General features: G+C 40.5%; 1 protein-coding gene across 3 annotated transcripts in view; it reads left to right on the top strand.

Annotated features, from left to right (window-relative positions):
* The first annotated feature begins 346 nt into the window (after positions 1-346).
* The window catches only part of PPP2R3A (protein phosphatase 2 regulatory subunit B''alpha), a 44,258-nt gene continuing 20,387 nt past the window's right edge, over positions 347-24,217 (top strand). The window contains exons 1-6 of one of the 3 annotated variants that reach the window (XM_077349214.1): positions 347-796; positions 10,566-12,593; positions 12,714-12,970; positions 16,179-16,439; positions 18,228-18,331; positions 20,970-21,072. In XM_077349214.1, the coding sequence (XP_077205329.1) occupies positions 11,000-12,593; positions 12,714-12,970; positions 16,179-16,439; positions 18,228-18,331; positions 20,970-21,072 (2,319 nt within the window). In that variant the 5' untranslated portion in view covers positions 347-796; positions 10,566-10,999. Of the gene's footprint in view, positions 797-10,565; positions 12,971-13,034; positions 14,809-16,178; positions 16,440-18,227; positions 18,332-20,969; positions 21,073-24,217 lie in introns of those variants that run through there. The other 2 variants (XM_077349213.1, XM_077349215.1) reach the window with 2 other exon arrangements.

The following is a 24,217-nucleotide window of genomic DNA, read 5'->3' as shown; positions in this document are numbered from 1 at the left end:
AATGAGCGAGGCGGGTGTATTTCGCATGCGAAAACAACTGAAACCACCCCGGAGTCAAAAGTGACAGGAAACGGCAGCTGGCATTTCAGACACGCCAGACCTGAGGGCTACAAAGGCTTGAGTGAAGCTGCACAGTCATTTGATTCATAAAGTGGATAATAAAACATTGGTTTCCTCTCGAGCCTTTCAAGAACGTCCACAGTTCTTGCAAAACTTTCCTTAGCAGCGCGCCCTTCAAGCCGAAATCCCGATTTCTGCTCAGGAGGGCGTTGGCCTTTTGTTTTAAACGCCCACCTAACGCGCCTGAACTCCAAAAGAACTGCCTGCCTCACTCCACGGGTCCCGGGAGGGCGACGGCCGTGACCGCTCCCTCGGACGGGACCCTCGAAGAAGATGGGGTTGAGCCGAGAGCCCCCTGGCCACGACACTCTCCTCCCGCCTGGGCCTTAAGGCGCGAGCAGTCCCGGGACGCCGAAGGCAGAAGAGTTTGCCCTAAAATTAGGAGTTGGCCCTAAAACGCGAAGGTCCCGCCTCGGAGTTCGCCAGAGCGCTCTCTGCTGCGCTGCTCCAGCGGCCCGGCCCGGCCCGGCCCTCTCTTGGCAGGGATCCGCCGCTGCCTCGGCTTTTCTCCTCCTTTTCTCCTCCCCTCCCCATTCTCCCTGGGACGCGTTCTTTGGGCGCCCCCTTCGTTGTGCGGAAGGGACAGGAAAAGAGGCAGAGCCGCCTCCAGGGCGCAGCAGGAGGGTCGACTCCGAAGAGCGCCCCAGGATGGGAGAGGGAGCCGTCCCGGCATCGGGTAGGTGCCGCGCAGCTGTCCCCGCCGCCCTGTTATCCGCGGCCCGCAAGGGGTTGAGCGAGCAACTGGCGCGAAGGAGGCGGTGGCGGCGGCGGCAATAGCAGCAGCCCCTTCCCCCAGTTCTCTCGCGGGCTGCCTGGAACCACGCTGAGTCTTGGCTTGGGCAGGGGGCGGAGAAGACGGGGGGGGGGGAGAGGAGGAGGGAGCGGCCGCGGACAGGAGTCCCGCCGCCTCAAGAATGTTGACCTCCTTCGGGGCACTTGGGCGCTTCAGCTGTCCCCACGAAGGTGACAGCCGAGGCTCAGAAAGGGGAAGTTGGGAAGCGGAGAACAAACCGGCGGCGGGGGGCGCCTGGAGGGGGGGGGGTTCCTTATTTCTGGGCTCAGCCATCCCAGACGACCAGCACCCGCAGCTTTACCTCAGTACTGTCGCCTTTGCAGGCAGTTGCTGAGATCAAGATGCGTCCACACGGGCATGCACACGCCCCGCTCGGAAACTGTGACTAAGTGGGTTGCCACTCTCCTGAAAAAGGATGTGTGCCCTTGTTGCGCTTAACTTATCCTCGCATGGCGTTGAATTACTGAGGTGATAGACATTTCTGTAGGCATTGTTTTGAATAAACAATGCAAACCCTCCCTTAGTCCAGGCTGACTCTTGCTGGATTGGTTCTCCTGGCTGTGGGCTTGTCTTGGTTTTCAGGCCTCTTGTAGAGGGCACTTAAGAAAGAAGCGCTGCCTGGAGAGGAAGATGCTTTGTACAACACAGAGAATAGAAGAGGGCTTCTCATACATTGGATTAGCCAGCCAAAATGGAGCAGAATGGTGACTGATAAAACAGGAGTTGGGAAATGTATAACAGGAACTGAAGTAAGGGCACTGTAGTCTAGTGCAGGATCCAAAGTTGTATGTCTTCTGTAAAGTTACTCTTAGGCCTTGGATAAGTAACTTTCCTGCAAAACAGGAATAATGACGACCTATTAGGCATTACAAAACTAACTATAAATTAAAGATTAGAAGTGAAACAGGATTAATAAATATTAGTAGCCAAAGGTAGTAGCAATCATTCTGGGGCTAGAGGGATTTATCTACTTGTAGAGTTGAAACAGTGACATATGTTTGCACACAGAGTGTTCCAGAATTGGGAAGTATTAATCCACCACACGTTTCACATTAAAGCACCAGTTCATAAGATAAGTTTCTTTTTAAGGTCTCCTGTGCCGTTGCCAGCAGCATTTCTTCTTGCAATGGCTTTTATCAAAACAGTTTAAAAGTAAAAATATCTTGCGGCTGCAATGACTGCCTTACTAAATTTTAAGTGGCTCAGATAACATTAGTAGACGAACACAGTTGACTGGTAATTTTAGTCCTACCACTCAGTGTTTTGTTATGTGAAATGTTTGTTTTTGGATGTAGACAAGAATTCTATAGCAGAAAGCAGGTAGCTTTGCCAGCTCAATGCAAGAGTTACATGAGTGTAGGTTTATAAAGCCTGTAATGTGTTTTGCACCAATGAATTGTTGAATTCAAACTATTCATATGTAAATAAATCAGTGCAGTACTGTAGAGGAAGAGAAACCTGATAATTTTTCCTCTAAGTTAACTTTATTAAAATTTGAAACCCAGCATGGCATTTCAAAAACTGTAATTTGAGATTCTGGGAAGAACAGTAGGGTAGCATCCCAGAAGTGGAAATATCCTGGGCAGGTGTATAACAGCTGTTTCCAGTCTTGACAGCTTTTTATGAATGCTTAGGTGAAGTTGAAGGGAGCTGACTTAAATTAACCCAATTTAGGATGTTTAAACTTATTTTAAATACATTTGGGTAAGTTGGTATGCCTATTATGTATTATATTTTATAGCTTGCTGTATCTCATGGGCTATTTTTGTGCAGAATGTTATGGAATTACATGTGGTGAAAACTGTTCTTAGCCCGGGGCCCGCCTTGTAAACTTGAGAATATGTAGTAGAAATAAGTGGTATGCTTTTCAGCACTAATAAGATTTGGCTGCAGCACATTATAAAACAAGAAGATGGTTCTTTCACTCTTATTTTGTTACAGTGGTACATTTGCTACATGCATAAGGGCTTGATGCAGATGTTTAGCTGAACATGTGGGCTAATAGAGTGATTCTACTCCATTCTTAGTAAAACTCCATGTTTAATCAAAACTTTACTAAATTCCATGTTTAGTAAAAAGAAGCTGAATGTCTGAAAGATGTATGAAATGTACATATGGAGAAGAAACATGGCCATCAAAATGTCCAAACTCTACAACATGAATCCTCCTTACCACTCCTAGCATATTCTTTATTTGCAACTGTCGCATCCCACAAAATACATCTGATCATTTGGAAATCAGTGCTGGAACAGTATATTGTTTATGGATGCCAGAATTTGAGATAAGCTATAAAAATATAGAAGAAAATGCAATGTATCTGAAAATGAAAGTTAAACCCTCTTGCATGAAGTCAACTAGCTTTTGGGATGGGTTCAAACATCTCTTCCCTGCTCCCCTAAGTTGTGCACGCTGATTCAATTAGTTAATTCCTGTTTAGCACAAACTGTAGTTTGTTGTTTGATCTGAACCAGCAAACTATGGTTGGCTCTTGCTCTCCAAATCAGGATTGCAAATCAGTTTAAACCATGTTTTGCAATCCAGACTCGAAGGGCAAACATAAGCCATAATTTGCCAGTTCAGATATAATGCTAAATAAGAAGTAACTGAAGAAGAGTGCACAGAGGAAGCAAGAGGAAGAGAGAATTGACTGAGTGTGCCTCAATGCCATACTTAGCTATTCCATGATGACTGATTTTAATTGGTTTCTTTAAAAAAAATTCCCTCAGTTGAATTGGTTTGTGCTGTGGTATGTATTTGATCAATAGGTCTGTGTATTTCTGGTTTGTGTATTTTCTTTACAAATATCCTGAAGCTAGATGATATAGATATAGATATAGATATAGATATAGATATAGATATAGATATAGATATAGATATAGATATAGATATAGATATAGATATAGATATAGATATAGATATAGATATATTCATTCTTCTTTTTAACTTCTTATGATTGCCCTGTTGTTGGAAGTAACAAAAGCTGAAACTGAAATGCCATCTGAGCAAGGAGCTTCCTTCTAAACATGATCTTCCAAATCTGTTAACGCAGTTTTTATATCATAATTTCTCCTTACATATATATTAAATATAAAAGGTACCTAAAGTAATGCTGAAAATTAAGTGGTGGAGATCCAGAAAATACTAAAATTAAGGCTGTCCATAAAGCTTTAATTCAGGTTTTGTATCCTAGTGATATTTTAGAATTGCTTTTCTAACTCTCTCTTGGATTTGTGCCCCAACTAGTTGTAATTTAGGAAAGCACAAAGGTTGAAGTTAGGGTGTGCATTATAGCATTAGCACTGAATCTAGCTGCTGGCTCAAGAACTTGTGTTTTGTATCTTACAGAAACTGGAAGATATGAAACAAATTCAAGAGGAGGAGTAAAAAGAAAAGATGGTTTCTGGGCTCAGGTCAAGAAGAATAAGTCATTTGTTCTGAGTCTGGAAAGAATTGCCTGAGTCAGGCGAGGAAACTAGTCGTTGTATTACAACTAGGAAACAAGCCAAGGTCCCCCAGTGGTTTTAAAACTGCATTTCTAGAATCTCTGAGGTTCTTTAGAAGCTTGTCGGGTTCCTTGATAAGGAGACTGTAGATAGAGTAGACAAGTTACACAAAAGAGAGTTTTACTTTTCCCCCCTTGAATTGTGCAGCACTGTTGCATGGACATTAATGGCACACTACAAAACACGAGTATAATTCATACAGACACATGAAGCAGCATTATACTGACTCAGACCTTTGGTCTGTTGCCTTTAGTATTGTCTACTCAGATTGGCAGCAGCAGCTCACCAGGGTCTTCGCTGAATGTCTTTCATATCACTTATTGGAGAGGGATTCAGTAGAAGAGCATCTGCTTGGCATACAGGAAGTCCCAGATTCAGTCACCAGTTAAAATGATCAAGTAGAAGGTGATGTGAAAGACCTGTGTCTAAGACCCTGGAAAGTCACTGCCAACCTGAGTAGACAATACTGACCTAATGGTCTGATTCAGTATAAGGCAACTTTATGTATACCACTTGATCCTTTTAAATGAGCGATGTGAAGGACTGAACTTGGAACTGTTGACATGGCAAGCAGATTTTCTCACTGAGCTCCTAATAGCTAGGCAAACTGTGTGTATCCTTGAATACACCCAGAATCTTCTTCAACGCCTGGCAAACAAAATTATATGGGACTAATTTCTTAAAGATTAGAAGTTTGGCAGTTACTCAGATGAGACAACCATTCAGCCACAACAGTGAGCCGTCCCGGCATCGGATTGGTGCCACGCTCTTGCATATAAAATTACAATGGCCAACAGAATAAGCACTGTGTCTCTTCTATGGCTAGTGTTCATGTGTCCATTAATGCACTCTATAATAACCTTCCACAAATGTTTGCTTTGACAAGTTTATTGTAAAAATTGGGTGCTCCTGAATTAAGCTTGCTCTTCTGATTACTTGTCCTGGGAGTCAAATATGTCTTGGAAGGAAGGAAGGAAGGAAGGAAGGAAGGAAGGAAGGAAGGAAGGAAGGAAGGAAGGAAGGAAGGAAGGAAGGAAGGAAGGAAGGGGAAGAATATCCTTTGTGGTAATTTTGTGGAAGTCTAGAAGGAAGACTGCCATGGTGTACTTAGTTGTGTCATGAATTAATTTCAGACCATTAAATTCAGTGGTGAGGGGAGTAGTTGCAGATCCACCGGAACAATAGCCAGTCAAATGAAGAAAACTAATGAAAAAGTTATTCTTATAGGTATAGGTATCCACCCCCCCCCCCGTAAGATCAGTTATGGGCAGGACAGCAGTTAAATTTGGCAGTGAATTTGATGCAGTTCTTTGTTTGGGTACTTGTGATTACTTATAGCAGCTTGTAGAAATTCATCTTCCCAGTTAGTAGCAAGTAATCTATTCTATACTAAAATATAAACTTGCATTCCTGCCTAGGACCTTAGAACAGAATTTAGTAAACTCTGCCAGCTGAATATCATTAAAATAAATAAATATGTCTTTCAGGGCAAGGATAGCAACTCCACCTCTGCTTCCTAGTCAGTTTCTATGGTTAAAAAAAACAGTTTATCTGAAACTGCCTAAGGAAAAAAAGGTAATAATTACATGTTAATAGATGTATTGAAGCATAGAGAAGCTAGGACAGTCACTAGGAACATTTTGCCAGGACAAACATAGTGTGTCTGTTCTCAAAATTTGCCCATAGCATAAAATGATGTAACATTATTATTTTTCCATTTCCATTCTCCGTTCTTTTGGTCCTTCTGTGATTTATATTTTACTTGGCAAAAAGAGTTATTAATTAAAAAGTAGTAGAAGAAATTATCATGCTCTCCAGAATCACCGCCAAAAAGAGCTCACGTTGAATGTTTGTGTAGTCTGGACTGGGAGAGATTCCTCCTTCCTGCCTGTGAACACCATTCCAAAACGTTCCTTACCTTCTTCTCCATTATTCTCTCTATCTCTCTTGCTGTCACCCTTCTTTCTTTGCTATCAGGCTTTATATTATTTATTATTAGTAGCAGTAGTATTCCTATGTAACCTAATTTATAAACACAAAATTAAAGGTATATATATATATATATATATATATATATATATATATATATAACAAATAAAATGCAATCATGTTGAGTCCTTTGCATATTATTGCTCCCCCAACAAATCCTGTCTAATTTAAGGAAAATCTGATTGCATATTCCAGTAATTTCTAAATAGAGTCCTCTTCTGGAGTCTGGACAAAAGAGTCTAATATAGTTCTTCCCGATCCTGTATCATCAACCATATTTTGTTCCCTTCTTTAATGTCCACTATCAGGGTTGCTAGCCTTCAGGTTGGGCCTGGAGAACTATCAGAATTACAACTGATGCCCACAATGTAGAGATCATGCTAGGTCTGAAGAGTGATGGTATTAACTGAAGTCTCTCATCTCCCTGAATACTGAATTCTGAAATCATCAGGAATTTCCCAACCCACAGTTTACACTTTAATTCAAATGCATATCTTTCATATCCTTCATTGCTACTGCATCTTATAACCAAATGTTTTGCGGAGTGGGAATTGAGATATTAGAATATGCTTGTGAAGAGTGTAAATCCAGATCTAGATATTCCTAGGGGTTCTAGACAAGATTTGGAGAAATTCAAGTAGGCCATCACCTTGACCTATTATTTTTTAAAATTCCTTGATAGCCAGCCTCTGCATGCCTTTTGACAACCAACCAGTATTCACGTACATACTACATTTAAACCGTGAATGGCAACCCTGTAGCACCACTATAACTATTGAAATCTTGGAGGAGGGGCAAGATTTTGAAAGTAGCACACAGGTCCTCCTTAGTGACTAATTATTAAGTGTGCTTTATGTTTATTTGTCACACATAACATACAAGCGAACTAAATTGTGGCTGAACCATGTTACATAAACACCCTAAATCAGTAATGTTTCAGTTAACTGTGAAGTATAATCATTAAATGTACGGAGCACACTTCATGTTTTTGACCATTTATGCACTGGGAACTTCACTGCCCCAGGTCCTGTGCAGGAGCACAAATTGGGGACCGATGAGGTGCACCGGGCCAAGTGCTCCCCTGTGGGGGTGCAGGAAGAGGTGGGGCAACCTGCCACGACTAAAACTCCAGCCTGCAGCTCAGCATGAAACCTCCAGAGCATAAACGGTCTTTAAGACAACTGTCTGTACAGTTATTCTCTGGAATATTTTCTTCCTTCAGATATGACTCATATTTTATGACAAATGGGAAAGAGCAGTTTATTATATGAGTACACCAAAAAAAAAAACCTCCTGTTATTTGAAGTTCATTTTATGAAACCAATTCCCTGCCCTCAAGGTTGGAACTAGTTGCATGGCAGCAATCCATATAAACTACACTTACGGTAGATCATGCTACCACAAGCCCAACTGGAAAACAACTGCTGGCTTAGAGAAATAAAAAGATGACATCTTCTTACCAGATTTTTATTTGTGGTCAGAATTAATAATGCTCAGCCATTTATTTTCAAGAAAAGCCTCTTCAAGCATCGACTAGGCCACTGTATCTAATATCTGTTGAAATTAGAACAAATATCTAACATTTTAAGCAATTTTTGTGGAAGGATTTACGCAGAAGTAGTTGTGATAAATCATTGAATAAAAGTACAGTTCATTGTGTCTGGCTCTCTAGACTATCCTATACCCAGTGCTTCCCTCTCAGTGTAGATGTGCCATCTTGCCCAATAAAAAATTACTCAAAGATATGCCCCCTGCGTGAATTGTGCCCTGTCTTGCATTACCACCCACTGGTGACCCTACAGGCAAATTGCTTTCAGATCGCACATTAGCTGGACAGAGACAATTGGAATTGATAAGCAGGTTGTTGGTGAAAAGTATGTCTATGCCATTATTATAGTTTATAATAGTCTAAATGTTAGGATCTCATTATTTTGGATGCAGACAATTGCATCCAAATTGTTACAGGTGAAAAATCCAGGCAGGTAGCTGAGATATAAAAATAATACATTTTTTTGACCACCCAAATCAACTAGTTTATTAGCCAACCCTGATTATTCAGTATGCTGGTGAACCATTATGGCTCCCGCAGATCATCTGAAAAGGTAGCCTTTGGCTAAACATCTACACCCCACAGTGAAAGTAAAACAGGAATTGTGTTCGTTTTGCAGCAACAAACTAACTCAGCTACCTGCCTGAATTTTTCACCTGTAACAATCAGGGTTGGTTAATAAACTGGTCGATTTGGGTGGTCAAATAATTGTGCATTATTTTTTATATCTAAGAACACAGCTGTATTAATACATATGGCAGCAACCGTTGTTTTCACTGTTTCCACATCTCTGCGAGAACAAAACGAAGAGATCTGTGTCAGATTACCTGATGCACATTCCAGTCTTTATTTTAGCACATTTGGCTTCCTTAAATATTTGTAACTATAGTAGTGTATAGGAAGGCCACACTCTTGTTTCTATTGAAACTTGCTGCCTGTAGTGGTTGTCCCATATTAGGCCTCCAGGTACATGTGCTTTAGGAAAGAATGCCTTTATACTGTGATGTAGACATTTTGCCATCTACTGGTCATGTGCTGCAACTTACCACCAGTCATCTATGGTTTTATCGGTATGACTTATCAAAGGTATTTATTAGTGGTGTTAAAATGAAGCCTGTATTGAAGCAAAAGTGATATATGCCTAGGAATGTCCCATGAGTTGCTTAAAATAATAAATAAGAATGTAATATCTGTTTTTGTTTGGATCACTAAGAATGACTACGTTAAATAATTTTAAAGTAAGCAAACACATGAATCTGCCTTATACTGAATCAGACCCTTGGTGTGTCAAGGTTGGTATTGCCCAAGACTAGCAGCAGCTTTTCAGAGACTCGGGCAGAGTCCTTTCACATTACCTACTGCCTGGCCCTTTTAACTGGAGATGACAAGGATTGAACCTGGGATGTCTTGCATGCCAAGCAGATGACTTACTCCTGAGCCACAGCCCTGCCCAAAGCTAGACTGTTAAGTCCATCAAGGTCAGTAAGCTCTCCTTAGACTAGCAGCAGCTATCCAGGGGCTCAGGCAGTGGTTTTTTCACATCACCTCCTACCTGTAGTGAAGATGCTGAAGACTGAACCTAGTGCTTCCACTGATCCAAAACCCCTCCCCGAGGATAAGTTTTCTATGCTTTCTGTTTTTCTAATATTACTGGGTAACAGAATAAAACTTTTAGTTACTCTTTAATCAGGAACTAACTGTGCTATAATAATATGTTGTATTTATTTATAATTTGCTTTTCTTCCCATTGGGGACTCAGAGCAGCTTAAATTTTTCTATTCTCATAGTAGCTCTGTGAGGCAGATAAAACTGAGACAGAATATAACTGCACAATCCTAAATGGGGCCCATTACGTAGGAATGCCCTGAAAAAATAGGAATGTAACAATGTTGATGTTTTCAGTGCAATAAAAATAGATAAAGAAAATATGTTGACTGAATAATACCTTGGATACTCACACCAAATATCAAGTCTGCTAAGAGAAGACAGAATAAATATTAAAATAATAAAATTATAAGTTACTTGTGCATCTGTTACAAAATTTGTATATTATTCAGTTGACTATTGAGATTGCAATATTAGACATTTCAGCATGAAGGTATAACCTTCACAGATCTACAGGTCTACATAAAATATACTTAGGATGGTGGAGGAAAGTATTCTGCATTTTATTATCATTGTCCAAATCCAGAAAAAGTGAAATCATGTTGAAATCCATAGGACATTTTAGAGGCTATTGCTTTAAGTTATGTTTTCGTTGGATCTTAAGCATGACTTTCTCTAGCCTGCATAGCATCCTGTTTTTATTGTCGGTTTCCATATTTAAATCCTTGTCATTTAATGGACGTATAAACCCTTGTCATTTAATTGATGAAGTAATAACTTTGATTTACTTGGGCAAACTATGTATTGGTTATGCAGAGCCATTATATGAAACAAAATGTCAATTATATGAGTTTAAAGTGTCTTAGTCAACATATAGAGCTTTACCAAAGTCAAAATAAAGACTTACCTATGCAGGTTTTAAAATGACTGCATAAAATATGAAGGAAAAAGTGAATTATTAGCTGCAATGGAACATTTTGCTTACTGATACTATTTGCAATTGCAGGTATCTCCCTTCTCAATGGCCCAGTTTGATTCTTCAACTGTATGACATCCTTTTTGCTTTTAAATGGTGTCTGAAAATCAAAGCAGCAAATTAGGGCAACATACTCAAGAGAAAACCGGACCATCCCTTTCTCCCCCAAGTTGACTGAAGTTCTACAATCTACCTCTGACATTTATTTGGATTGAGAGAAGGGGGATAGTCTTTCATCAGAACACTATTGTGTTAATTTTTAACAGTCATCTTCCTTAGCCCTCTTAACTACGAAGTCTTGACAATTAATTGCTTTTCCAAGGTTTCAGATTACTTTCATAATTAACAGGAGCACCCTGGAACTTACATATATAAAATGTATTAAATATCAAAGCAGGCTGTTTGGAGAAGAGGTAATGGGACTGTTATCTTAGTTCATAGTATAGCTAATTGGAATTCACATTATGGCTGCAACCTATAGGCGTGTTGTGACAACAGCAAATTGCTACAGCAGCGTTGTGATAGATCGGAGACTCCAACAAGCTGTGCATTACTGCACTGGAGCATGTCAGGTATTCAAGCAAGGAGTTATGTGTATAGTGGCGCACCACAGTGTTTGTGCAGAGCTAGTGAAGGTTCCTACTTCAGACAGAAAATGTTCAGATCTGACCCGCAGGTTTTCAATGCCCGAAAATTCCCTTTCCTTGACTGGGGATGAAGATTATCACCAAATTCTCCCTAATAATCCAAGACTCAAAAAGGGGTCTTCAGTTCAAAGCACTGGAAGCCTGAAGAATATCACTGGAGAAGCTATAAATCTTGCTAGTGGAAAAATAAAAGAATTTTCATTTGAAAAGTTGAGAAGTTCTTCCAATCACGTGACCTACAGAAAAGGAAGAAAAGTTAAGTCAGACCCTTTCAATCGAAGGTCACTAGATTTTGACTTGATCTATGGACATTTCAGCAATGATGAAAATTCCCCACCTCCTTTTGGCCTGTCACAAGTTTCCTTACCTGAAGAGAAATGGCAAGTCACCAGAACATCAGTAGAGGGAAATGTGAATTCTACTTTCCCCATGCCTTTACAAACTTTCTCTGAGGAGAGCTTTATCACACAGATCTTGGAAAAGCACAAGCTGGATGGTTCTTCCAGTGGAGATATTAAGATGTGCTTGGACATCTTGCTCAAATGCTCAGAAGACTTGAAGAAGTGTACTGATATAATAAAGCAGTGCATCAAGAAGAAATCTTCAGGTAGTGGCAGTGGAGGAAACAGTAACGATCCCTTAGTCAACTCTGAAATTATCTATATGAATTTAATGACAAGGTTTTCTTCTTACCTTAAAAAACTGCCTTTTGAATTTAGACAACCTGGACTCACTGAGCCCAGTGACATGATAGAATTGATGAACAGTTTATCTGCTTTGCAACAGGCTCATTTCCCCCCGATATTTGGCAATGAACAGCCACCTAAATATGAGGATGTTGTACGTTCTCCATCCACACTAACAAGACAGTCTCTTGCTATGGACTTGCAAGGTAGCCGGAACACCACTGATACAATTGGTTTATCAAAACCTACCCAGATCCTCAATACAGATTTTTTCTCCACTGATTTACATGACAACAATCAACAGGACAACTTAAGATATAAAAATGATGGTTGTTCACTACCTCAGTTAGGATCTGTAAGCCTGCCTAGCTGCATCTCTTCCATGGAAACTCTGTACATTGTGGAAGAATCAGACAGGGAAAAGGAATTAGTTGGTATATCAAATGTTAAGAGTAGAGAAAGTTGGGAGAATTCAAAGAGCAGTCAGCATAGAGCTGAAAAGGAAGTCCATGCTATGGACACAACTAAAAAATTACCTGTTGTAGGACAATCTGTAACATTGGCTCAAACTTTGACTCAAGCAACCAATATCAATAGCCTTGATGCTACTGCTCAGATTTCTAAAGAAGAAAGTAAAAAGAACAACCAAGAAGAGATAGACAAACTTCTGCTGGACTTGGAGCATTTTTCACAGAAAATGGAAACAACCCTAAGAGAGACTTCAAGTAAGGATATTGATACTGCATGTTTAAAAGATATTGATCCGTCTCGAACTCTTGAAAACAACAGTAAAGCTTGCTCATTCACAGACAAAAGTGCTTCTCCCTCTTTATCAAAACTCATAGAAACCAATGGTCATAAAATGGAGGAAGAAGACAAAACCCTTCTATTGCGTATCCTGGAGAGTATTGAAGACTTTGCCCAGGAACTAGTTGAATTTCGAATGGGTAAGGGAAGCTTATCGAAAGAGAAGGAAGTGATGTACATTCTTCAGGAAACTCTGGCCACCCCCTCTGTTGCAGCTTTCCAGCAGAGCCACCCAAGTGCAGCAGCCAGAGAACCTACTGCAGCACTAATTCAGCAGACACCAGAGTTTATCAAGGTAAGAGTACAGATCTTTTCACTGAACAGGCTTTAGATTATTATCATGAAGAAAACGCAGTAGCTCATATTGACCATTTCTGCACTGGAGGCTTCTCACCAGGCTGCAGGCTGGAGTTTGAGTTGGGGCAGGTTGCCCCACCTCTTCCTGCTTCTGCACAGGGGTGCATTTGACCCAGTGCAACTCATCTGCCCTAGATTTGTGATCCTGTGTGGGAGCTGGGAAGCAAAGTTCCCAGTGTGGAAATGGTCACTGAGAGTTTTGTGACACTTTCTGACTTACACATGTGTATATTCCGTGTGTATAAATATTTTGACTTTAACTTAATGTGTGCACCAGTTGGGGCTTCCCACTGGATTCACATGCCAAACAGTCCTAGTCATTTGTAACTTTTGAAAGCATACATAAGAGCTTTCTGCAGATAATGGTTTTCAGAGACTTGCAGTTTTTCATTGTAGAGCTGTCATTCCCTCATGATACAAATTTTATTGTAATTCTCCCCAAGTCCCACAAGATAGGGCAGATAATAAATATAATTACAAAATAAATAAATAAATGTTAATGCTTTGTGCTTTGCCAGAATCTCCAGTCAAACCAGTTTTATATGTTTTTTTAGCACTTCAAGCTGTACCCTAGAAATACTAATTTTAAGGACTAATACTAATTTTAAGGACTGAGAAGGCAAGTGAATTTAAAAAGAAAATCAATGCAGTTTTGGTTAAGTTGACTAAATCCAAAAGGTGTTTGCTTGCTTGTTGATATAATTGTTCTAGCTTAGATTGTCTGGAATTAGAAACACTGAGTAAACAGTATTTCTTCCTGAAATGGCTTCCTTTCCCTGTTACCATTCATTACAACTATCCAGAGAAAACCTAATAGAGCTGCCGCACTAGGGCTAGTGCTACAGTGGCTGTAAGAAACTGTAGTTGCTAACCACAATTTCCTATGAAGAAGTAAAATCAGCTTTTGGGAAATAATGTGACACAGTTACAAAGAGTTGTTTGAGAGAGATACAAAATGGAACTGGTATATGTGGGGAAAAAATTCTGAAAAGCTGCAACCTTTGGAAAATAATAAAGAAAAGAAAGTGCCCCCTCAGAATTTTAGTTTATAGTTCAAGCTAGAAAAATCTGTGTTCTTTGGGGCAACTCTTAACATAGTTTTTGTACAGGCTTGTACTACAGCATAGATTTAACTTCCTGCTAAGGCTGATGACTATTAAGTTTGCACCTCAGATTTCACCTCTGAAGCTCATAAAACAAGAACTATCTGTGAAGGTGATATATTTAGCTACTTCTGCAGCATATCTAACTTTAGCACCACTGGTAGTAGTTGTGGGTGCTTCCTTTCCCACAATACCTCTGCTCTATTACAAGCCAAGGACAGCCTGTCTGACTGTCATGTAGCCAGCAGGGACATAGATTCTGGTGTAGATCATGCCTCTTGATAAAGAATTGCAAAGAGGCATCTGGAGATACACATGCTCAGGGATTATTTGAATGTCAAAAAAAAGTTCTCTGGCCTTGGGGGTGAGGTACAGTGATTGAACATTATTGCTGTGAGTAAGAAGACGACAAGGTATGTTTCACATAGAACTTCTTGACCATAAAAAAGCAAAACCAAGAAAATAGTGACTGAAGTGATCTCCCAGAAGGACTTTATTTCTCTGCTGGGAAGATAAGACGCTTTCTCAGGAACTAGCCAGGATGATGATCAAGGAAACATCTCTGCGAAGGGACCCAGATTTACGAGGAGAGTTAGCTTTCCTTGCAAAAGGCTGTGACTTTGTTCTTCCATCCAGATTCAAGAAGAGGTTAAAATCATTCCAGCAGGCCCAGGTTTGAATGTGTTTTTTTTCTTTTTTCTACCACTTTGTATCTTTTTATTGGACCAGGGGTTGGAACTGTCCCCCCCTCAGGCTTTTCTATTTGCAGAAAGTTATTTGCACCAGATACCAATTGGTTTAAAAATAGGCCTTCCAGGCTTAGCACACAAAATGTCCTATTGGTAAACAAGGGAAAAGAACCGAAAGGATAAGGCTAGTAACATTTACCTCCCCAATATAATATATAATGTTAAGAAAGCTTGTTGGAAATGATAACTGCTCTTTATTGAAGGAAATAATTGCTTGTCTGTTTCTCTTTATTGATTACTTTCATGCTGCATTCTTTAACTAGTGACCCTAAATGTCAGCTTCATTGCGGAAGCTTTGTCCTATTCTTCTGCTGCAAATAGACTTTAAATGGCTGCAGAAGGGGGCTTGTGTGATTGCCATTTAATATTATACACATTATCACTGGGACTAAAGTGCCTTTTGTTAGTAAGCAGAAGAAAAATGCTTTCTGATTTGTGCTCAGGGTGTACCTTGGCATTCATCTGGGGAACTGCAAGTTTGGTTTAATGAGTTCATCTTGACAATGCATCCACACTAGCGCTTTTTGAGTAGCCTTTGCCAGTTCCACATCCTATAACCAGTTCATATTTTCATAGATTTTCCTTATTTTCTCAAGAAACATCACTAAACTGGTCATTCAAGTTTGTTCCTCTTCCTGGCCATTATTCTACCCTTTCTTGTTTGATGTCACCATCTTTTGGAAGGAACAAATTTGCACCACTCCATATACTTACCTGCCTATCTTAATCTAGCAGTGGAAACCAAACCTCAGCTACTTAATGATTTGGAACCCAGCTGCTTTTTGACCCTAGCATTTGATTTATAGTCTCTTTTCCTGTATAAAATAATGAACAATCTAGTTACTTGTGAACATGTTGTCTCATTGGCTGTGGTTGGAGAACCATAATAGTAAAGGACTTGGGACATAGTGGGCATGACAACTCTCAAATTCTCTAGTACTGCAAGTAACTGTATGGAAATGTGGACATTGAATTATGAAGGAGAGATGAAGAATTCCAAAGACAGTGAAGGACCAAATTCTGACCACTAGAAATGGCATTTGAGAGTGATAGCACTGAGGCTTCCCTGTGGGCCTTGGTGAAGAATGAGAAGCATGGAGTTCTGAAGGGGCAATTGAACATCTTACTGATGGGGTGCTAACATTTCACCCTCAGTTCACTGCTAGAGTCCAGAAGTGTCACCAGTTTTCCTATTACCTTACAGAGCTTTTCTGTTTCAAAGGAGATGCCATTTACTTACATTTTATACATTCTTTATTAGTAAGAAAATTAATTCCATGCATTATCTTTCTAGGTCCAAAATAAACAAGAGAAAAAACCTGTAACTCCATCCCCTGCTCCTATAAATTCAGCTATCAGCTCACCATCTCCTCTGCCTGCAAATAAAGTCATTGTTGGTGCCCCTTTGTCCATAAACATTCCACGTTTCTACTTCCCCAACGGACTCCCTAATGTCTGCAGCAATCATGAGGAGACCATTGCCAAGATTGAGGCAGCGTTTTCAGAGTTTGAGGAGGAGAGAGCCACCATTAATGAAATGGGTAATATTGCGAAGGTAAATGTCATTATTGTCCAGATTTCAGCAGTACTCGCAGCAGAAGTTCTTCTACAAAATTAACAAATCATTGTCTACAAAGATACAGTTAACTTTCAAAGATAGAGGGTTTAAACAGATAACTAGATGAAGTTTGTTGCATCTGTAGCTCTGCCAAAGACCAAGTATGAGATGTGAGGCAGTACTGCAAGCCTGCACTGTAACTGACCAATGTGCAGCTAGATCCTGTCTGCCAGATCCACTCAGTTTAAAGTGAAATTGACCAATAGTGCACCCTGGCAGGAAGATCTGTTGTGGGACTTTTGTATGTTAGTTGGGGTTGGTTGTGGGATTCTTTGGTTTTGGTTTTTGTTCCATCATGCTGGGGTCACAATAAAGAGCTGAAATGAACTCCGTCCCTAAACTCATGTAGATCTAACAAAGTTAGTAAAACTTGGCCAAGCCAAACTATCTCCTACATAACCAATTTACAGTAACTAAAAGCAAATTATTGATGGGTGTCATATACACGAGTATATTCTACACAGGAACAGGAGATTGTGGTTTCCCTGTTGCAGGTATGGCTGTAGATTTAGCACAGCAACAATGGGAATTCCATGTTTCTCCTACAGCTTCTCTGCTCCAGTCCCCCATGAGTTAGCCCAGTTCCCTACCTGGACTAACAAGGATTTTACAATTTCTAAAAAATCAGCATTAGAGTACCTTGTATCTGTTTACCATCGTTCCAATACATGTAATAAGTTCTCTGGATTCTCAACTTGCATGTTTTTTTTAAAGTAAATATCTGCTTCCCATATTTTCCTTGTATCTCCTCAAGGGAAGGGGCTAGAAACTTAGTTTTTTTCAAATGAAAGCTTGGAATTTGGAGAACCTGTTGCACCTATAATTACAACAGTATCTCTATATAGTACTTTAATGCCTTTAAAAAAATTAAAAGCCCCCTGCTGGCATGAGGAAATGTCTGTTTGGAGACAGAAACAGGGAATATAGCACCCATTTGAGCTGGAAAATCCAAATTAACCCCCAGCCTTTCCCTAAACCTCAAAGCAAAGCATATTTGAGAAAGATCAGAGAAAAGCCAGTGATATCCCCAGAGGTACACAAATGTTCTGTGATGCTGTGAGGAAGCAGGGTAAAAGTCTGTTTCCCAAAAGCGTTAAAGCTGGGGGAGACATGTGGAAGACACCATAGAGAATGCACTATTCTTCTGTGATGTGTTTGCATTTTGGAGATTTATCCCCATGAAAACAAAACCAGACCTTGAGGGTTTGTAACTTCTGTTGCTACATTAATTTTCCTTGGTGAAGTTGCATCATAGTTGTCCTTTTTTCTTCCTTTAATGCTCCTTCCCTTATGATATATTTTTAATGTATAAATATGATGCCAGCCAGCAGTGACAAAAGAAGCATTTCTTTACATGGAGATGTTAACATGTATAAATTTGAATTTTTAAAATAAAACACTTTATAAGAAAAATGGTAAATGAAGGATTAACAAGTGGCAGAAAATTCATGGGAAACTTGAATGTAGCCGTAAATGCACCTTCCTGCATGAACATCTACAGGTGAAAAACAAATAACACAAGTACATTCAAAACTGCATGTCTTCCACACGTGCACACTAGCATTAGAATAGAAACTTGAAGTCAGTTTCAGCAGCACATTAAACATGGGTTCTACTGGGAAATAAGAGCCATTGAAATTGATAGTATTTGCTTCAAAGTAAACATAAGCACTTATTCGGTTATGGTTTTTTTACTAATTCCATTCTGTCTTGTATTGTTCCCAGATATGCTGCTGCCCTCTTTATTGGAAAGCTCCCATGTTCATTGCATCAGGAGGAGAGAGAACGGGATTTGTATCTGTACATTCATTTGTGGCCATGTGGAGAAAGTAAGTATACTTCACGAATTCTTTTGGGGGATACATCACTTTGCACCACAATACTTTTCATTTGTGTTTTTTTTTCCTGCCTTTCCACGGTAATTTTAAATTACTTATATTTCTTTTTTACTCTTTTCAGTTTTCTTCCTTGTAATGTATTTACTATTTTTGTTTATTAATTTGGTAAACTTTGAGTCTGCAAGCTGTTTGTGAATTCATACCTTTCAGTGTCAGAAAGACCTAGACCAGGGGTACCCAACCTTTTGCCATATAGGGGCCACATTAGCATGCCCAGTGCCTAAAGAGGGACACATCTTAAACCGAAATGTAACAAAATTATTAACCTATTTATTTAGATCAAAAGTAAATATTCAAAAATAAATGAAGAAATGTTAACTTTAGTACAATCCATTTTGGAACAATATTTTACTGTTGAATCCTTTTGTTTAGCTACACATGCTTACCTAATCAGTGTGATTTTTGTGGCTGTTTTCTGTTAGCCAAGGCATTGATATCCAAGCCAAGGTTTCTGACGGACATTCTTAAAATGCCATGTAAATGTTCATCTGAAAGCCTTGACCAACATGGCACAGAAAGGGATCAGGGGCTGCATGCGGCCTGTGGGCCTCATGTTGGGGACCCCTGACCTAGACCATTTTTGCATGAAGAATCTGCCCCTGGACAGCCTTCGAATGTTGGTGGCTTTTAGAGCCCCCTCCACATGACATTGCCTGCCTCCTGAGGCTGTCAAGGAGCTGGGTCGAGTTTTGGCCATTTTAAACTTGTGTTGAGGGAAATAGCCAATACTGGATTTACCACCCTCAATCACGCATCCCATCAATGAGCAACCAGAGGCAAGCCCATATGGAGGGGGAAAGGCACGATAGTCTCTGCAACATTATCCCACCTTGTTCCCATCTTTCCCTTTCCATTTCCTGCTCTTGGTATTTTTTTTTTAATGGCGTGGTCTGCGTTGCAGTGTGACTGCAAAGGTAAAATACATTGTCGAAGGTAAAATAAAATCTTCTTTAAAGTGTCCATGGTCTTTTCTGGAAGTGGGGAATGAGCTGGGAAAGAGGGAGGACAGGTGATCAAGCAGCCTTCTCCCGATCATACAGGGGTCTGCGCGCTTTGATTTTAAACAAACCATTTACACAAAATGACTTTCTGGGCTCCAGGGACGATGTTCAGCATCTCAGAAATCCACCCAGACAGAAAGGGGGGGGGATGCTATATCATTCTGGCATTTCTGCATAGCAACATGCCTGTGTTAATTTTTATTTAAAATGTATCTGTGTTGTGGCATTGCCACATAGCAATGCAGAAGTGCCTTTAAAAAAATTAATTTTGAGGCTGGGGGGAAGAAAGTTTCAGTCCACAAGAGAACTGTTGTGCTGTGATTGGTGGCTTACTGTGATTGACAAGCCAAGAAGCGAAGTTCATTTTGCTTTTCCTTGCAGCCTCGTCAGGAGGCAAAAAGCCATGAGAGAACAGAGAGAAACGCAGAAGGGGTCTCCCATTAGGAGGGCTGCAAACGCAAGGTTTACCATCCCGCATTTGCAAGCAGGAATCCACTCATGTTTTACTGCTCTGTGCAGAAATGGTCCTGCCCTGGTACAGTACCTAAAAGGGGTTAGAGGTTTTCAATTAATAATTTCTGCACTTGGTGACATATAGAGTATTTGATGACATAAAGGTATCCCCTGTGCAAGCACCGAGTCATGTCTGACCCTTGGGGTGACGTCCTCTAGCGTTTTCATGGCAGACTCAATACGGGGTGGTTTGCCAGTGCCTTCCCCAGTCATTACCGTTTACCCCCCAGCAAGCTGGGTACTCATTTTACCGACCTCGGAAGGATGGAAGGCTGAGTCAACCTTGAGCCGGCTGCTGGGATTGAACTCCCAGCCTCATGGGCAAAGCTTTCAGACGGCTGCCTTACCACTCTGCACCACGAGAGGCTCATTTTGATGACATATAGAGTTCTTAAAAGTAGCAAAGACTGTGTCACTGGGTTAATCAGATATGGACTGTCTCATCATCCAAATTGTCTTTAATTTCCACCCAAAATAAAATCAGCTGCAGCACACCAGCCACTAATAATAGAATGTATTCAGGTTTTAATAGACCATTACCGTAATTAATGAGAGTTAGTTTGAGAATTGTGTGCATAATTTATGTTTGCCCACCAAAAAGATAATCAGTCCTTAAGAAAAAATCAGTACATAAAAGGTCATTTTATGAAGATGATGATGTGATCGAGGATACATGGTGCCTCATGAGCAAAATCCCAGAAGTTTATATAGACACAAAGAAAGAAAACAAGAAGACAATTCTAAATAGGTCTACTCAGAAGTAAGACCCATTTTATTTTTCCAGAAACATGTATTTAGGGTTGCAACCAAGGAGTTGAGAGGAAGATGCAGGGATAATATGAGTGAATGTGCAGTTACATCTGCTTACACTCCGCTAGGATTGGGAGAGGTGAAGAAGCTAAACCAAAGGCATCCAGACAGAACTCTACTGAGTTTTATTCAGGGGGGCTTACTCCAGGAAAGTGGTGTAAGGATTGCCCTGTAAGTAGTGTTTTTTGTGAACTCAGATTGTTAGGGGTTCTTTTACTCTCTAATGTGTTTGGTTTTTCTTGTAGGATAGTACAAAATTGCCATGATGATGCATCCAAGTTCATTTGTCTTCTATCAAAACCCAATTGTAATTTTTTGGTACAGGAAGATTTCATCCCATTACTGCAGGTATGTGCGACTTCCTAATGAGTTTTATAAGTTCTAAAAATCATAATAATATTTATTATTTGTCAAGCACCTAAGAATGCTGTTGCTGGACAAATAAATTGCCTGCAGATCTTCATTCTAATGTATATTGTCAGAAGCACAATTAAACAGGACTTTGGGGCAAAAACTCATCCCTCTGGCTCACTAGGGGACCCCCAAATGCAGCAGATTGCAGTTAGGATTTGCTGACAGCCATTAGCCATGTCTACACACACACACACAGTGTATCATACATGCATGCTGTCCAAGGAGCTTGACTGTGGATGTTTTATGGGATGAAACAAGGACAGTACAGCTTAGGGCTGTAACTGTGGGGACAAAACCCTACCTAGAAATATACCTCTCCATTGAATTCTTTGGGGCTTTACGCACCGGGATCTTTGTAGCAAATTGGTCACTGAATGAAAAATCGCCATTTAAAATAGTGGAATTCGTCGTTATGCATACCTGCCTTTGTAGTGGAATCCAGTTGCGTTTTGTAGCGTTTCCCACAGGCTTCCGGTCTCGGCAGAAATCGCTAGAAAGGAAGCGCTATTGCCGAGCTCGTCCCGCCCCTGGCCGTCAAGCAGCCAATGGGCAGCCGTTAGCATGCTCCCAAACAGCCCCTTTCCCTTTAAAAAAAAAAAACAGACCCATTGCAACGAATCTGTGTTAATTCGTTGCAACGGAGAGACCCATCCAGCTGCCTGGTGTGTTTGAGCTGTCGTTTGATCGTTGCCACGCTCCCTCCGAGTGAAAAAAAAAATCCCCCCCGTGAAAAACGAGCCCGATTTTCGGCTGAATGAATGTGTAAAAAATAAAGGGAAAATACATCAGCAAACGGGCTTCTCTGTTCTTTGTGCTTAGTGACTGAAGGGGAGGGACTGAAGCCGGGGAAGCCTCTAAACTGAAAGAGGCTCGCTGGTGCATTTATCCCCGCTCGCTCGGAGAAAAAAAAATGGCGATCGCTTCGCCGGAAGATCAGAGAAGAGAGCCAGGGGGAGGGACTTTGTAGAAACCGCAACAATGTTAACGCACAGGTCTTTTTCGCTAGTGTTGCAGATTGGTTGCAGGAGTGTATCGTTTTCCGGAGGGTGAATCCACTTTTGGGGATTTCCCTGAAAGCGCTACAAGGAAGCGCTTTTTGCAGATTGGTTTCAGGTGTGTGGCAGATTGTCGACGACGTTGTGCAAAACAGCAAATCAGTAGCGTTTTCAATTGGCAACCATTGTGCTATTTTGAAGGCGTGCAAAAAGCCCCCAAGTTTTCCTTTTAAAAATAAATAAAAGTAAGTCTGTAGTCTTTTATTGCAGAGATATAAGAGGAAATGTGCAAGCAGTTTCTGTGCAGATTGGGAGATACAAGGCAGCAAGAACTGAGTTAGTTAACCCTTTCATGAACAAATTATCTTCTGCTCTGACCTATAGCCTTTTCACCTGGTATCTGATTAGGGGACCTTTGACTATCAAAGCCTACACCCTGAAACTCTTGTTGGTCTCTAAAGTGCTGCTGGATGCAAATCCAGCTTTTCTACTGTAGACCTACACAGCTACCCTCTGACAACTTTTCTCCTGGGGCTCTCTGTTTCTCTCTTTTTCTGTTCCAATCCTCTTTTAGGGCCACAGTGATAAATAACACAGGGCAAAACTCTAGAGTGAGGAGATTTATACTATTCTAAGGTCCCCTCCTCTGTCTGCATCGGGTAATTTGCTTCAGAAACAGGTAAGGCTTTGAGAGGGAAGGCAGGAACAGAAAAATAAATGGTCAGTTTCACTCAGTCTGGTTTCTGATTTTAATCCTTAATTGCACACCACTCTGCTGGAACTTGCCTGTGTAAAGGAATGCATTTTACTTACCAACAAATTATTGTCAGTCTCCTGCCTTTACCTAGACCTCCCCCAAAAAACTCTAGGATTAGGGCTAAAGGATAGAAGAGGCAGAATTCTCAAGTAGGTTTGAACTCTAGAACTTTTCTCTACTGAAAAATAAATTCCTCACAGGAAAAGAATCGAAAGGACATAATAATCCTGGTAGCCTTAAACTCTTTACATTGCAGTACAAAAAAGCAAGGTCTTTGGGGAGGTCTAAATAAATTTGAGCCAAGAACAGTCGCTTCTCTGAATTCAAAGATCTGCATGTATACAAAGATCTGCATGTATCCCTTTATTACACGGCGACTACATCACAGACATCTACCTACCATGATTTATGGGATGATTTGTAGGCAGGCAATTTAGAAATCTACCCTTCAGGGGTAGTCAAACTGCGGCCCTCCAGATGTCCATGGACTACAATTCCCATGAGCCCCTGCCATGGGAATTGTAGTGCATGGACATCTGGAGGGCCACAGTTTGACTACCCCTGCTTTAAGGAATCAAGCCTTTATCTACCTTCCCTATCCTACAGTTCTCCCAACACAGAGAATAATGTAGATACACTAATTAAATCAACAGTGGTCTTTTCATATGATAATAAGTAAATCACGTCTAACATTGCCAACCTCCTGGACAAAAAGTCCTGTCCCTTTAACAGAGGCTTGATGAAATATTATTTACCAGAAGATGTTATTTACCTAAATGCCATGTAAAGTCTCCACTGTTTTCATACATTGAGCATTTATTAAGGTTACAGGACATTTTTTCCCTTGTTCAGTTGGCCAGTCTGTTGTCCCTAGAGTGCTGATAGTGTGCCTTCATTTATTTCTGTGCTTGCCTGTTTGTGGCAACTACAGCATGGATATATTGGAGAATGGAGGCAATAATCAGTATTTTAAAATTCAAGTACGTTTGGCTGATTACTAATCTCTGTAGAACAAGTTTGAGTCCAGTGGCCCCTCTAAACCGAACAAAGTTGTATTCTGGGTGTAAGTTTTTGTGTGCATGCATACTTCTTCAGATACATCAAAACTTAAGTCACTGTCCTGCTACAGACACAACATGTTGACAAAGGGCGTAACTAGCCATCGGAGTTTGTCACCATGCCAGTTCAAAGTACAAATACCAGGTAATCCAAACTCATGGCATCAAATCTGAGGGAAGTTCCAAAACACAGACTGAAATCCAAGACAGGAGAATCAGTTCAAGATGTAGGCTGCAAGGTCAGTGACTAATGTTTTCCACACAGCTAC

The sequence above is a fragment of the Paroedura picta genome, chromosome 8 (genome assembly GCF_049243985.1).
Source record: "Paroedura picta isolate Pp20150507F chromosome 8, Ppicta_v3.0, whole genome shotgun sequence".
In the NCBI taxonomy this organism is placed as follows: Eukaryota; Metazoa; Chordata; class Lepidosauria; order Squamata; family Gekkonidae; genus Paroedura; species Paroedura picta.
The sequence above is the reverse complement of the archived record's forward strand: the minus strand, read 5'-3'. Positions and strand labels throughout refer to the sequence as shown.